This window comes from Perca flavescens, chromosome 21 (genome assembly GCF_004354835.1).
Source record: "Perca flavescens isolate YP-PL-M2 chromosome 21, PFLA_1.0, whole genome shotgun sequence".
Taxonomy (NCBI): Eukaryota; Metazoa; Chordata; class Actinopteri; order Perciformes; family Percidae; genus Perca; species Perca flavescens.
This window is the reverse complement of record NC_041351.1, coordinates 29,032,167-29,048,054: the sequence shown is the minus strand read 5'-3', so window position 1 is coordinate 29,048,054 and position 15,888 is coordinate 29,032,167. Positions and strand designations below refer to the sequence as shown.

Sequence of the window (15,888 nt, the reverse complement as noted above, 5' to 3'; positions counted from 1 at the left end):
GACCAAATCGCAGCCTTTGCAATTAGGAAATCACGTTTTAACATATCGCAATATTATTGCAAATGCAATTAATCGTTCAGCCCTACTCCAGACTCCATAATACAAAGTAATATGTTGCACGCCGGTGTGCAGAAGTTAATATATTGAGATTCTAAGTCAATATTTTAAAGTTTGTCATTACTTTCAGATTCCTAGTCAATATTCTAAGTTACGTAGTCAATATATTGAGATACTAAGTCGATACTTTGATATATTGAGTCAATATATTGAGATTGTAAGTCAATATTTTAAATGTTCTTATTGGTTTGAGATTCTTTGTCAATATTTTAAATGTTCTTATTGGTTTGAGATTCTTTGTCAATATTCTGAGTTACTAAGTCAATATATTGCGATACTAAGTCAATATTTTGAGTTAAATCAATATATTGAGATACTGAACCAATATAGTGAGATACTAAGTCAATATTTTGAGATAAATCAATATATTGAGATACTGAACAATATAGTGAGATATTAAGTCAATATTGAGATACTAAGTCAATATTTTGAGATAAATTAATATATTGAGATACTAAGCCAATATATTGAGATTATAAGTCAATATTTGACATTTTCCCAAGACTTAGTTTATATTCTGAGATACTAAGTCAATATTTTGACCAGAGGTAGTGGTGACTTGAACTTCTACTATATCTAAAATAATTTTGTAGACATAACAATGGATTTTGCCACTAAATGTTGGTGTTATCTTTTTTTATACAATTTCACAAATTTCTACCCGGCAGAGGCTGATTTACCGAAAGGATCCTTTTAAAAAGGTGTAGCTACTTTACAGTTGATTATTACCTGATATTTAATCTGCATATTTTTTCTTATTATTTTTGTTTTATAAAGGAGCAAAAAAAACGACATTATAGAACGGCTTGTTTATTGCTAAGGAAAAATTAAATGATTTATTAAAAATGTAACAACAATAACTTATAAAAATAACTTATTTCACCAGTAAGTTCCTGTTAAACGACAAAAACAACCACTGGATAGGAAAAAGGGTATTTTACAACAACTTTGAATGCAGCACGACGCTGGCGGGGCGAATTTCAAGTGAACGCAACATCTGTGTTTTTCCGACAACAGCACATGTGTCAATGCGACAGCAGCGGCACACTGTCACATGTTCCTCTCCAGTGAAATACAGACACACTTTTACACCGTTTAGCTTTCAGCATTTTAACTGTTTACTCCAGCTGCTAGCTAACGATAGGCTAACGTTACTTGCTGTTGAGTGTAGTGTTAACTAGCGTAACATGCGGCGATGTTTAGGTTGCCTCTAACGTCCGAGAGAAGTGCAGGCATTTCAGTGGCACTGCGTTGCAATTCGGTCCGGTATATAACGGTCGTTAAGGCGCCGTATTAGCACCGGGTCTCTCCTTTTCTGTCAACGATGTGGCAAGGAGGTAACGTTAAGGCGGAGTTAGCAAGCTAACGTTAGCTAACTAACACCGGCAGGTTCGCCGTGCTTTCATGCTGCGTTGCTTACAGAGAACGAGCTGAACAGCGGGCTGGGTAGAATATTAGCGGTCCGCTGACCGGGATTGCGGGGGAAAGAAATGATAGTTTCAAATCGGTAACATAGACGTAATGAGTGGCACATGACGTGAACTAACATGGCATTTTAGTTTGTTTGAGTTTTAAGTTGTCCAGTGGGACAAGTAAATTTCTCTTCCACTTGCCCTACAAAAAAATCCACTTGTCCCGGACAAGCGGACAAACCTTAATGTTGAGCCCTGGATGGTGTATATCATATCTCCGGAGCACAATAAAACATGCTGGGCGTGTGAAATAATATAAGTTTTTATTGCGTCTGCAAAATAGGACATAATCCTGATGCCATATCGGTAATATGCAAAATGAATATAGGGTAAACAATGGATGGATGCATCAGAAGGATGCTGATACAGCTTATTTGTACTTAGAACAAATAGTTTAACTCCCCAAGAACGATGTTACATGAGCAATACACAAAGTGCCGTCTACCTACCTTGCTTACTGACTCACAGGGCCAGATGTACGTACATTTGCGAACGTAGCTTTATCAGCGCCATGGCCAACCCGCAGAAAGCGCACGCTGTGATACTTCAGCTTACGTCGTATTTACCAAACCTGCAGTTCATCGGGTAATCAGCGCCTTTCTCCGCCCACTATACCGTAGATTGCGCTGTAGCAAAGCGTTAGGTACTGGTGCTATGATACGGCTGAGTGCAGACTGCCATATTCCCACTGCTGATGCTATGACTGTTTGAAATGATCCTGATCCCAATATTTGTAACGTAGCGAGGAGTTTAACAACTGCTGGAATGGAATGTGAAAGCCGAGTCGGAGATTCAATGTCATCTTTGATTTCTTCCGGTAACTGTAATATTGCATGGCTGCTTAATCTGTAACGCTTCATGATTTTGTGTTCACTCAACTGAAAAAGTGTGATCCTTGTGGCAGCTCGTCCCCTTGGCCTATGTCTTCGTCTTGCTCAGATTACTGCCACCATTTCACCATGAGGTATATGCCAGGAAACCCGCTTCCTGGTTTACACCTGCTTTTAAGAGGCAATTGTCACCGCAAAATAGAGGCGCGCTTTCACGCAGTATGTTTTTTTTGTACATACCGCTGAATACATAATTAGGCACACTTTACGCTTCCCCTCCCATCTCTTTATGGGAAACTCCCACTTTCCCCTTCACCCTCCCGTGAATGTATATGGATGACATGGAAAAGCGCAATTTACCATTTTCAGTTCCTGCGACAGGCAGTCTGCTCTTTTACCTCAGTGCGGCCTGTTTGTACATACCTCGCCATGCTTTTACATGCACGTTGCGAAACAAATACGCCTGAACTGGATACAAAAGCGTTAGTACATCTGGCCCACAGTTCTTCACAGCGTAGAGCTTATTCTGCCTCTCTGATTGGTTACACAGTATGTCAGTCTACCTGTATTCCCCAATACCTTGACAGGCATTAAGGGGGGCGAGACTACAGCGACGCAGCATTATTATGAATCCCGCTGCTATTCTTAAGCATGTTGACAGTGTTTGTGTAATTACTTTCGCTGAAACTCGCAACTCAAGTAAAGATGCAATAACGAAAGTGATGGACCAGCAAAGATGAACAGAACAAATGTTGATGACATTTCTGGAATTTCTAATTTACTGTACGGGATTACGTGTACTCCCATAGATCAGTTCAGTATAATGTCCATTTCCACAGCACACGTTTTCATGTCATACTTGCCTCTCTTTAACAGAAATGCAAATTTCTTTCACAAATTATTTTGATGCCTTTTTATTTTTGCAGTTTTTCTTCTTTTTTTGCAATCGCTGTTAAGCTACTGTCAGTGAGACTCAAAACTTCCTACATATGTTTCAAATAAAATGTATACCCCCTACTACATACAATATATGTAGTAGGGGGTCCCTGCTCCGTCTCTCTTTCAGTTAAAGGGTCCTTGGCTTAAAAAACTTTGAAAATCCGTGCACTAAATTAAACTTGTCGGCAGGTGGGGTGGAGCAAGTATTGGTCAGGCCCCACTGCAGCCCAGCTCTGTCTTCATGCTTTGTCTCCCAAGTTTAGCTTTACCAGTGTGGCTGTTAAGAGCTGATGTCAGGTGTTTTTTTCTTTTTTTCTCTTTTAATGGAAGGCAGTTATTCACAGACGGGGCCAATAAATGTCTGCTATTGCCTCAGGAAGGCAAAATGGCTGCTGTATATTTCACTGAGGTCACATCTTAATGTCCTCCCTACTGATGAGATGAAGGAGGGAGGGAAAGAGAAAAAAATGCTCTAAGAGACAGAGCGAGAGAAGGGGGTATGAAGTGGAAGATGAAAGGGAGAGGTAGAAGAGAGACAGAAGCAGTGGAGGCACAAGTGTATTGAAACATAAATTAGATGTCCTCTCCATCTCACTGGCTCTGTTTCACTCTCTCTCCTCTTTAAATTTATCTGTGTGTGTGTGTGTGTGTGTGTGTTTTTAGGGAGTTCACTATGAGGTCACCAATTAAGCAGTCCAGCAGTAATGTGAATCAGACTGCAGGCGTTTGTGATTTTGAGAGTTTGTGCTTGTGAGACAGGTAAATGTGTCTCTGTGTTTTGTGTGTCTCTCTCTCTTGTTCTCCCTCTCTCAAAACAGACTTTACTCCCTCATTCATCCATCCACACACACACACACGCACGCGCGCAAGCGCACACACACACACACACAGACACACTGACATTTCATTAGCTAGTGTCAGTGTGTGTTCAGTCATGCGGCAGCAGCCGGGTCTGGCTAATACCGCAGCCTGCCATGTGACTGTCTGCCTGCCTGCCACCGTCTACCGCTGACTTTGATATGGAAATCCACACAGAAGAGCCTGGAAAGCCCTTAAAGAGGGACGGAGGGAGCGAGAGGGCAGGGAGGACAGCAGAAAGCATAAAAGCAAATAGAAAAACTCGTAAACCTCTGTTTCACTACTACTGGCCTGAGAGGGAAAGAGGTGCAGGATAAAAGGAGAAAGAAAGAAGAGAAGAATAATATCATATAAACCTCAAATTGTGTAACACTTACCAAGTTTCATAAATATGCCGACGCATACGGACATGTTGAGTAGAGGTGTGAATCTTCACTGATCTCCCGATTCGATTTGATTACGATTATCAGGTCAGCGATTCAATTTGTTTCAAAATCACAATGCTTCACGATGCATCAAATACATTTTTCTATTAAAGCCATGTAGGATATTTAATTCATAACTTTTCAAGCTTCAAAAACCAAACATTATGCAGTGCCCTAAAACTAAATAACTTGGATACATAAAACTACAGCACTGAGCACAGAATATGTAAACAGAAATGTTGTTAGGCCTACATTAAATTGTAAACAGAAATAATCGATTAAGAGCCTGCCGATTATCGATGCAGCATCGTCCATGTCCACGATTCGATGCATCGATTATTTGATTAATTTCAACACCCCTAATGTTCAGTTACAGCTTCGTCAAACTGGTCAGCTCTGGTTGCTTTGAGTGGGGGGTTAGGCTTAGGGTTAACACAACGTGAAATGGATCCTGTGTAGCTCGAAGCGTCTGCATGGTCCGCGTACTTGCGTGGACCATGTTTTTGCCCATAAGTCCTTTTGTACTGTTTTCTTTTGAATCTGGTGTTTATATTTTGGTTTGGGCCAGAAGACATGTCTTCCCCAAGCCCTCTTCAGAGATGTCTTTCTGAAGGTCGTTCTTCAATGCAGATAGATAGGAAGATAGGAGTTTTCTTTAGAACCTATTACTTATACGTCATAAAACATGGACAACTGACCGTTGTTGAAGGGATACTTTGCCAATTACAATCCAGCTCTGTGTCATATTAATGTGGGCAGTGTGTTTAGATGAATGGTGTGTGGCTTCCCTCCTTGGCCGCAGTGCTCGGAGAAGCTGAGGTCTGCGGAAATTCTGGGGAAAAAAATCCAAAATTTGTTTTGCACAACAACGTGTCATCCGGCGGATCTTAGCAGACATCCGTGCACTGCCCACGGAGGGTAGCCACACACCGTCTAAACACACTGCCCACACTGCCATGACACAGAGCTCGATTTTAAAACGCTAAAAATCTCTTTTAGGTAGATGGTTTACTGTGAGTTGTTTAATGGTAGCCAGTGAGGGTTCCAACGTAGTTTTAATTTGTGAATGTGTAAAACTCCTAATTTTATAAGTACTTAAATATGTACTTCCTAGGAGGGACATATTTACTTAGTAATTGTTGAAACCATTATGTAGGTCTTTTCTTTTACTTAGTTCTTCATGCATTCAATGTTGAATCATGCCTCCTTGGTCTGAATCTATAATTTCCACAAATGGGTGAGAAACATGAACATTTTGTAGTTTCATTTAAAAAGGTGTGGGCCTCATGCCAGCCTAATATAGTGTTTCTGAGGTGTATGTTTTGTAGGGTTGTGCCGATGGATAGGCCTGTCGCGATAGTCAATAAATCGAGTTATCGCATGATAAAAAAAAATGAGCTCGTTTCCGGCCACGATAATTTCCATTTGCATGCTTGTTTGTTTTCCTCGTCTCTCCCTCTCTCTCTACCAAAGAGACTGGAGGACCACTCTCGGTTCCTTAGCGTAACGAGGAGTGAACCCTCTTGTCAGTCGCATGGTCTTTGTGTGGGCGGGACTCCAGGCGGAGAGAGCGAGAGAGTTGGAGCAGGGTTTCCTGCAGCACTTTGCAGTTAAGTCGCCGTCAAAAAAAAAAAAGTATATGAGCGATATCCACCGTGTTACTCGGCGTCCCGTTTTCTTCCTTTCATTCCAAACCACACAGCTGACAACCTGCAGGTGGAGACTGGAGACGGGCTCGGACATACACGCCGCTGGACTCGTCAGTCTCGCAAGCGGTTTTAGGAAAGTGGCTGCATGTGTCCGACAATCCACAGAACATTAACGGTACAAGCCTACAGCTGTCCGCGGACACGGAGTGTGGAAAGTATGTCAGAGTTGGTGTGTGTGTGTGTGTGTGTGTGTGTGTGTGTGTGTGTGTGTGTGTGTGTGTGTGTGTGTGTGTGTGTGTGTGTGTGTGTGTGTGTGTGTGTGTGTGTGTGTGTGTGTGTGTGTGTGTGTGTGTGTGTGTGTGTGTGTGTGTGTGTGTGTGTGTGTCCGCCCCCACGAAGCTCCGACCTGAAGAGGAGCAGAAGCCGCACCTTCGCCAAAATGAAGACTGAAAAACAGAACTATTTTGGTACATTTACTTGCCACGTGGCAGATAGCCATACATATAGATTTTATTTATTAATTATATATTATTTAAATGTAATATTTAGTGTTAAATAATTGTAAAATGTAGTACAGAGTCTCTAGTCTGAGAACGTGTCACAAACGGCAATTCTACAACTGTACATCAGCGTGAAAGACGACATACCAAAGGAGATCAAAGACATATTGTGGATATTTAAAATGTCTTCCAGTTCCAGTGTTAAATATTCTTTAGAAATAAAAGTATATTGATCTTTGAAAAGGTGTACCTGTATTATTATTATTATTATTATTATTATTATGACATTATCATTATATTAGATGCAAATGGTCTCTCGATGACAATATTATCGTTTATCGCAATAATTTCTGGGACAATTTATCGTCCAGCAAAATTTGTTATCGTGACAGGCCTACCGATGGACTATATCATCGTGCTATGTGTACAACTTCTTCATTTGGTTACAACTAAGGATGCACCGATCTGACTTTTTCAGTCCCGATACCGATGCAAGGGCTTTGTGTATCTGTCGATACCCAATACCAATCCGATACCGTTGCTGAATTAATAATAAACTGTATACCTTCCATCTTATACCTTCCTTCCACCATGTGGAAGAGAGTAAAGGCACCAGACCTTCCTAACCAAACATTACTTTCCTAACTAAGACAAAATAACATAGATGTAATGTATTGAATTCTTATTTATTTGTTATTTAAAAAAAAAAACGAATTCAAATCGAAAATATAATGTAATCCAACTTCTTAAAATAAATTTAAATAAATAATAACGGGCCACCTTTATATAGGTTTATAATGGCTTATTATACTGTCAGGAGTACATAGAATATCTCAAAAACATGTTAATGTCATCATGTTAACTAAAAGCTTTTATTACTAAAGAGTTTGGCTCCACGACATTATACAATAACTTTATATGAAGAAGAATCCATCAAACAGTTACAGAAGCTAAACTATTTGTATTGTGCAAACCGCAAAGTAGTAAAATAAACTCAAATCGAATGAATACACGTACAAACAACTTTAACATTGTTTCCCTATTAAAACAAAATAGTTGTAAGCTAGTTGTATAAACACTACCTTGGCCACAGGTAAGTTAGATTGTAGTGTGGTTGTAGTGGGCGACTGAACGTAGCTCTGCTGTCAGCCTCCTTTGCGGTTTGAATAACGTCAGCAGGTTGGAGGACGTATTTCAGCGAGGCGAGACATCTTAAATCCAGAGTTTTAATAATTGCTCTGAACCCGTCTTTCTCAACGGTCTGTAGCGGGACCGGAGGTGGATTGCGTTCATAATGTTGCTCCGCTGCATGCTTGAAGTGACACGTCTTTAACGTTAGCACGGCCGAGTAACGTTAGAGCGACGGGCAACAACAGTGGCTAAATTATGTCCGATTTGTTCGAAGAAAAAACTTGGGAACAACAGACGGCTCCTCTCTTGATCACACGTTGTTCTGGTGTATCTCCGCTCCTTCTTCATCCTCTGGCTAAATTACTTCTCGGTTCTTGAATGTGCAGTAGCGACCGGAGCCTCTCCCAGCTTAACAGACTGTTATGCTACCTGGCTAGCTAGGCTAGCAGTTGTAATGTTACCCAGCATGCCATTCGGCGGTGTAGCTACATTTGTAAATGTAAAATTATTAGTGTTAGAAACTGTTTGTCTCAAATTGTTATATGCTATGGTGTTTTGTCATTTTAAAGATAGTTAGTTATGGGTTATTAATTGTTGTGTTATGAAGTTACTACCATGAGTGAAAAGGCTACGCAGTTAACGGGGGTCCCAGTGCTTCGACGGAGTGAAAAAAAACAAAAACAAAAACAAAACTGGATCGGCCCTTGAATCTGTTATTTTTTCCGATCCACCGATCCAGCTATTTTGTCAATACCAATCCGGATCAGTGCACCACTAGTTACAACAAAGACAAAAGTGCTTAAAATTGTAGAAAACCACAATGTTTATTACATGTGATGCACGACGTAGCCATCTTTGAAAGTTGCAACTTCCGGTTCGTAACTCCGGAAAACAACTCGTAAATCGACTTCGGTTGACAAAAAGAACGCACCATAATATTGCGCATCTGTTCATGTGCGCTGCAAGAGTTATGTTTCTGTTTATTGAATGCGTTATTCAGTGCAAACATAACCGATAATGTAGTTTAAAGTTTAAAAGTAATGATGGTATGTTAGGTTAATACTGTCGCTCTGTTGAAGGCAAACGTCCCACTCTACTGTCGTTACGCAGATCACGGACATCTGATTGACTTTACTGCACCGTACTTAAGTGAAAGTAGGTCAAGTTGTAAAACCTACCAGCAGGGCACCATTTACAGAGGGCATTTACATGTATGTCTAATCGTTTCTATGTTAACTGTTGGCCCATAGTAGTAGAACAAAATATTTATGTAAAGATATATGAGCTACTTGACGGGGAAGCCACACTAGAGCACTGCATACTGTGCTCCAAAGCTGCAACACAACAAGCACCTGGCCGCTACAGAAATCAAAACTTGCGCATGTTAAATTTGGAACCCATGATCAGATTTGAAACCAAATCCTCCAAATGATTCCAAACAATTCCAATAAAGAAACTATTCCGATGGAATCGTAATTTTTTTAAACGATTCCAAGTAGGAATTAGGGCTGGGCGATATATCGATATTATATCGATATTGTGATATGAGACTAGATATCGTCTTAGATTTTGGATATCGTAATATCGTGATATGACATAAGTGTTTTTTCCTGGTTTTAAAGGCTGCATTACAGTGAAGTGATGTACTTTTCTGAATTTACCAGACTGTTCTAGCTGTTTTATTATTGATTATTTATCTAAAATCTAAGTGTGAAGATATTTTGCGAGAGCACCAACTGTCAACTCTAGAATATATCGCCGCAATATTGATATCGAGGTATTTGGTCAAGAATATCATGATATCTGATTTTCTCTATATCGCCCAGCCCTATATTAGAAAATATGGGACGTAGAAATAAGTGCTGAAAATGTGTAGAAGAAAAATTTAACAATTTAAAACGTTGGAAAAAACTAAAACAAACCTTATGGCGCTTTGATTTCATAAAAGGTACTCCTGTTGTTATACTGTATTTATGTTCACATGTTATTATTATTTGAACAGCTGAGCATTGAACCAGGTGAAGAAACATGTTTATTATTTATTCATTTGATTTTGCAACTGTTCACTGAAATAGCCGGTTTCTATGAAACTACATGTGACATGTCATATTTGGCTTTGACTTTGACTGAACATTTGCTCTCACTTTGCGGAAAAATATCGGGATATATATCGTATATCGATATTCAGCCAAAATATATCGGGATATGACTTTTGGTCCATATCGCCCAGCCCTAGTAGGAATCGGTTCTTGATGCCCAACCCTAGGTATAAGTACAGTGGAAGTCCTAATTTATTCTCCTCCACGATCATATTCATGGATGCTTATTTTTCCATATGAAGCAGGTGATGCTTTTTTAAAGTGTGGCGCTCTATTCAGTGTTCTCTCTGTTTTTGTGTGTCTGTGTAGGTGCGATGGATGATGTACTGGATTGTGTTTGCCCTCTACACTGTGGTGGAGACCGTCACCGACCTGACACTGGCATGGTGAGTTTCACACAAACACACACTGGTCATATCGATAACACCTTAAGAAACAATAACACACAATAGACAACAATTTCTTAACTTAAGCATTATCTGAAACTCATTGTCTCAACTGTCAACCTCTCATACTGCATGTACACTGTGGTTTGGTGATGGTAGAATGACAATTCTATCACCAGTGGAAATTCCTTGCTGATATTATTTATGTTGATATATGAATTTGAGTGTTAGCTAATGTAATTAGAAAGGCCTTTTATTAATGATAATGACAGATGGAAGAAAGTTTGGGAACACAGGTGGAACACATAATCTGGGGCTTCTCTGACACACCAACCCGATAATCGTCCGTCGGACAGTCTGGCGAGGTCGGTGACTCGAGTCTGTTTGGTGTGTTCTGTGCCGTTGTCAGTCAGAGGAGCTGTCAGCCTTCATTTTGGCCGGTTTAACTTGTTGAATCGTCCAGTGGCCAGTCGGACTCAATGACCAATCTGATTGGTGGAGTGCTAGCCCTTGACTAGCAAATCAGTACACAAGAAAACCGCAGCTGACAACGCCAGTACCTTATTACTAGCCATCGTATTTTCTTCCGTTCAGCGAGTAATGACAACAGCGATCCTTCTTGACTACTATCACCTCTCTCTGATGAAAACAATGACTGACGACAGTGTGCTCTGTGTTTACGAGGTCTACAGAGATGTCCAGTCCTTTCCAGTTTAAATTTTTTTGGGCGACAATACAGATTAGCGCCACCTGCTGTTATGGAGACATATTATGTTTCGCGTACGCGCAGAACATACGCACAAGTCAGCGTCCAAGGCAATTTTTGGAGCCGACTGATCAGTCAGACTGCCTTTTCTGTTGACGGCCTTAACATACACTTCAGGAGTGAGCCTTTGGTGTGAGGTTTTTTCTTGTGTTTCTTCTGTATTTCACAAACTGTGATGTTCCATGTAGTCGTTGATGTAAGTCATTCAAAACAGAAAATATTCACATTGGGCATCAACAGACTCTAAATTATACTCTGTCTAAGCAACTGTCTTTACAGGGGTACATTATCTTAAAGCCAGTGTTTCAGTGTGCCTTAAACATGACTGGGTTTATGGCATGTTCCAGTCATAGGAACCCAGGTATCTGAAATAACTTTGACACAACTGATTCTTACCAGGGTCAGATGTGCTACACTGGACCTGGTGTTGTGCCTGTGAGCCTCTCTGACCAATATGCTGGCCCGAAGCGTCATTGTTATCCTTTTTTTGATAATAAATCTGTTTGTTTTACCCTTGCACCCTTACGCTCTGTGTTGTAACGCATTTCTGCCAGACGTTAAGAAATGTTCTCGTCCACATTGTGCGTTTTTTAAAAAGCAACTTGCAGGTTTGAGACCCCAGTAGGGCTGAACGATTTTTGAAAATAATCTAATTGCGATTTTTTCCCCCAATATTGCGATTGCGATTCGATATTCGATTATTTTTTTAAGCTCTTTGTCTTCTGTATTATTCAACAAAGACAAACAATAAATCATTGTATAGTATGAACAACACACAATTACACACTAGACAGTTAAATAAGTAAAAACACAAACATACATATTATATATATATATATATACATACATATATATATACACACATATACACATACATACACACACACATATATATATTTTATATATATATATATATATATATATATATATATATATATACACACACATACACACACCTATACATACATACATACATACATACATACACACACACACACACACACACACACACACACACACACACACACACACACACACACACACACACACACACACACACATACACATATACATACATACACACACACACACACATATACATACATACACACATTTTTTTTTTACAGTGCACAGAGAGGAGCTGCCTCCAGCCCCTCCCCCTCGTGAAGTTGCGTGCCGTGTGCCGACACCGTCAACACTGCACTAGCTCAGAGAGGCTATCGTTACGTTAGCTGCTGCTGGTCTTGCTGTGGGATTAACTGTACTAATAAAACCGTTGAAACACCGCGGCCACGCTGCTGTGAAAGCTCCCCGAACGTCATTTATCAGTCTGGTTGTTACCCCTCTCAGTGGCAGCTCCTCCACCCATATCTTTATAACGGAGCTAACCGCTAATCAGAGCTAGCTCGTTGCCAACCGAGCCTTCAGTTCTGCGTGCCTGTATCCATTAACTGCATGTATGCACTCGAGCCCGAGCAAAACCCTTCATTTTATTAAAATGGTTGTAAAAGATTTAAACTTCAAGTCAGAATTGTTTGAATGACAGAGATCAGCTCAAGGTACAGTGTAGCGTTAGCGTGCTAAGTTGATGCTTTCTCTGCGTAGTGCAGACTGATTTGCTCTCGCGAGTCATCAAATCGAGACCAAATCGCAGCCTTTGCGATTAGGAAATCGCGTTTTAACATATCGCGATATTATCGCAAATGCAATTAATCGTTCAGCCCTAGACCCCAGTGAATGGATGTGTAGGAAAATGATGTCAAAAGAGTTTCAAAAAGGTATACATAAATATACACTACAGTGACCTCTGTAGTAGGGCTGGGCGATATATCGATATTATATCGATATCGTGATATGAGACTAGATATCGTCTTAGATTTTGGATATCGTAATATCGTGATATGACCATAAGTGTCTTTTCCTGGTTTTAAAGGCTGCATTACAGTAAAGTGATGTTGTAACTGTTCTATTATTTGCCTTTACCCACTTAGTCATTATATCCAAATTACTGATGATTATTTATCAAAAATCTAAGTGTGAAGATATTTTGTATAGATATATATAACCTGTTTATTATTTATTCATTTGATTTTGCAACTGTTCACTGAAATAGTCTGTTTCTATGAAACTACTTGTGACATGTTATATTTGGCTTTGACTTTGACTGAACTGCTCTCAGTTTGTGGAAAAGAAATATCGGGATATATATCGTATATCGATATTCAGCCAAAATATATCGGGATATGACTTTTGGTCCATATCGCCCAGCCCTACTCTGTAGTCGTTTTTGCAAGACGATGCCTTTCACTTTAATCGGGTGGTAATCTGCTCCGCGGGAAGCTACAGTATGTGCACTGGTGCCCCGGAGAGAAGCCAAACACTGTTCATCTAAACATACTGCCCACTGTGTGTGTGTGTGTGTGTGTGTGTGTGTGTGTGTGTGTGTGTGTGTGTGTGTGTGTGTGTGTGTGTGTGTGTGTGTGTGTGTGTGTGTGTGTGTGTGTGTGTGTGTGTGTGTCTGTGTGTGTGTGTCTGTGTGTGTGTGTGTGTCTGTGTGTGTCTGTGTGTGTCCAGGTTTCCTCTGTACTACGAGCTGAAGATAGCCTTTGTGATCTGGCTGCTGTCCCCCTACACCAGAGGAGCAAGTCTCATTTACAGGAAGTGTCTGCACCCTCTGCTGTCCTCTAGAGAGAGGGTAAGATCATCCATCCATCCATCCATTCATCCATGTAATTGTTGTTGAGAATATTATAGCTTTACCACTTTGTACTCTGATTAAACTGTCTACTAGAAAAGTTATTGATGTTGTCTCCCTGCAGGAAATAGATGAGTATATTGTGCATGCCAAAGAGAGGAGCTACGAGACCATGGTCAACTTTGGCAAGCAGGGACTGAGCATTGCAGCCACCGCCGCTGTCACTGCAGCTGTCAAGGCAAGTGTCTCTGGCTTCTACTCTATTTGGTTTGATATTTGTTTAAATGTGCTACTTTTTCCTTTATTATTTTCATCATTGATTTACTAAAGATGCCCTTCTGTATTCACCACAAATTCACAATAGCTTGGCTGAGTCAGTTTGTGTTAAACAAAGTAGGAAGTATTTTTCTTGATTCTTTTTCCGATCTGACTTTGTAAGAAACTTGTTATACCTTTAGCTCCTTTCGCTTAGATGCAACAGTGTTCTCTACCTGTTTTATGCAGCAACGCAATCCAGCAGATTGTTTTGCTAAATTCAACCTGTTGGCAGGGAATGTACTCACTTGGCTTGCTAAACCACTTGTATGGAAAAACGGACAGAAATAGTTATTGCTGTGTAAAAGAATGCAGCAGAGTTGCATTACACGCTACAGCGAATCCTGAATAAAATCTTAACTTGAAGATGAGAAACATTGTGCTCATGCAAATGTATCCACTGTGAGTGTGTTTTTAAAGTACCTTGCTGTCCTACAGCTCCCACTCACTGCAAAGTCAGTATAAATGAGTGTGTGTGAACTGTTTTTTATCAGCATTGCGTGAATACCTGAGTGTGTCAGATAATCCCTATTGAGCTCCTGTCTAAAGCTGCGTTCAGACAGGGAAACGGCAATCTGGCAATTTGCCGCAGAGTTGTCCGGCGGTGTGGGAGGGTCACAAACGGCCCCTTTGTGTGACATCCTATTGTGTTCTTTGACCCCACAATCTCGCACAAGTAGACTTTACATATCACAGTTACTGTTTTCCGTTGTTTATAGATCTCGACGACCGCACTTTAAGGCAACTGTATTTTACGGAACAAGAGAGAAAGAAAAGAGACGAGCAAGACATGGCGAGCACTTTGTTGTTGCAGGAAACATTGCCATTGCCATTCAAATCAGCGTAGCAGGCTTGATGTTCGAAAAAAAACCATTCGCTAAACCACTAAATGCGCAAAATGTGACGCAATATAATCATTCACAGTTAAAGGTGCAGTAGGTAAGACTTATAAAACTAACTTTCTGTCATATTTGCTGAAACTGACCCTATGTTCCAGTAGAACTACATGAAGCAGGTCATTTAAAATAAATCCAACTCCTCTGGCTCCACCTAGCCTGTAGTGCGATTTGCAAAAATCTACCGCTCCCTGTTCAGATGCACCAATCGGGGCCAGGGGGGGTGTCTAACTGCGTGTCAATCACTGCTCATGCACACGCATTCATTCTCCCTTGTTGGGGGAGGGGCTTAGGAGACTGTTTTGGGCTTTAGCAGAAAGGGAAGGAGGGACTGAGAAGTTGTCGATGTTACATTTTTTTGGCTAAGTACTGGATCTTCACAATCCTTCCTACAGCACCTTTAATAAACTGTAAGAAACAAAAAGAAAAAACTTTCCTCTGGTTTACAAGCTCTTCAGTCACACTCCTGGGCCACTGTTACTCTTCAATTCAATTAGTTTGTGTTGGATGTACATTTAGCCACAGTGTTCTGTGAGTCGCTTCGAATAAAAACACTAAGGAATGACTTGTGTGTGTGTGTGTGTTTGTGTATATATACAGTATATCGAAACAAAGGAGCTGTGGATCAGAAGAACCAATGCCAGGGGTAGAAATAGTTGGCTATAGCTTTAACATAATTATAGTGTATGTGTGTCCGCATAGTGACACCAGTGTGGGACCTGTAAAAACCCTCCTGTCTCTGCTAACCTTAAACATGTCATTAATCATTGCTTCAAAGCTATGCCCCTCTCTCACTCTCCAGCATTCCAA

The 15,888-nt window shown here is 40.4% G+C and overlaps 1 protein-coding gene across 2 annotated transcripts in view; it reads left to right on the top strand.

Moving 5' to 3' along the window:
* Nucleotides 1-15,888, top strand: part of reep3b (receptor accessory protein 3b) — a 63,723-nt gene that overhangs the window by 34,189 nt on the left and 13,646 nt on the right. The window contains exons 1-4 of one of the 2 annotated variants that reach the window (XM_028568202.1): nt 6,431-6,465; nt 10,330-10,406; nt 13,747-13,867; nt 13,992-14,105. In XM_028568202.1, coding sequence (XP_028424003.1) covers nt 6,436-6,465; nt 10,330-10,406; nt 13,747-13,867; nt 13,992-14,105 — 342 coding nt within the window. In that variant the 5' untranslated portion in view covers nt 6,431-6,435. Of the gene's footprint in view, nt 1-6,430; nt 6,466-10,329; nt 10,407-13,746; nt 13,868-13,991; nt 14,106-15,888 lie in introns of those variants that run through there. The other variant, XM_028568201.1, reaches the window with a different exon arrangement.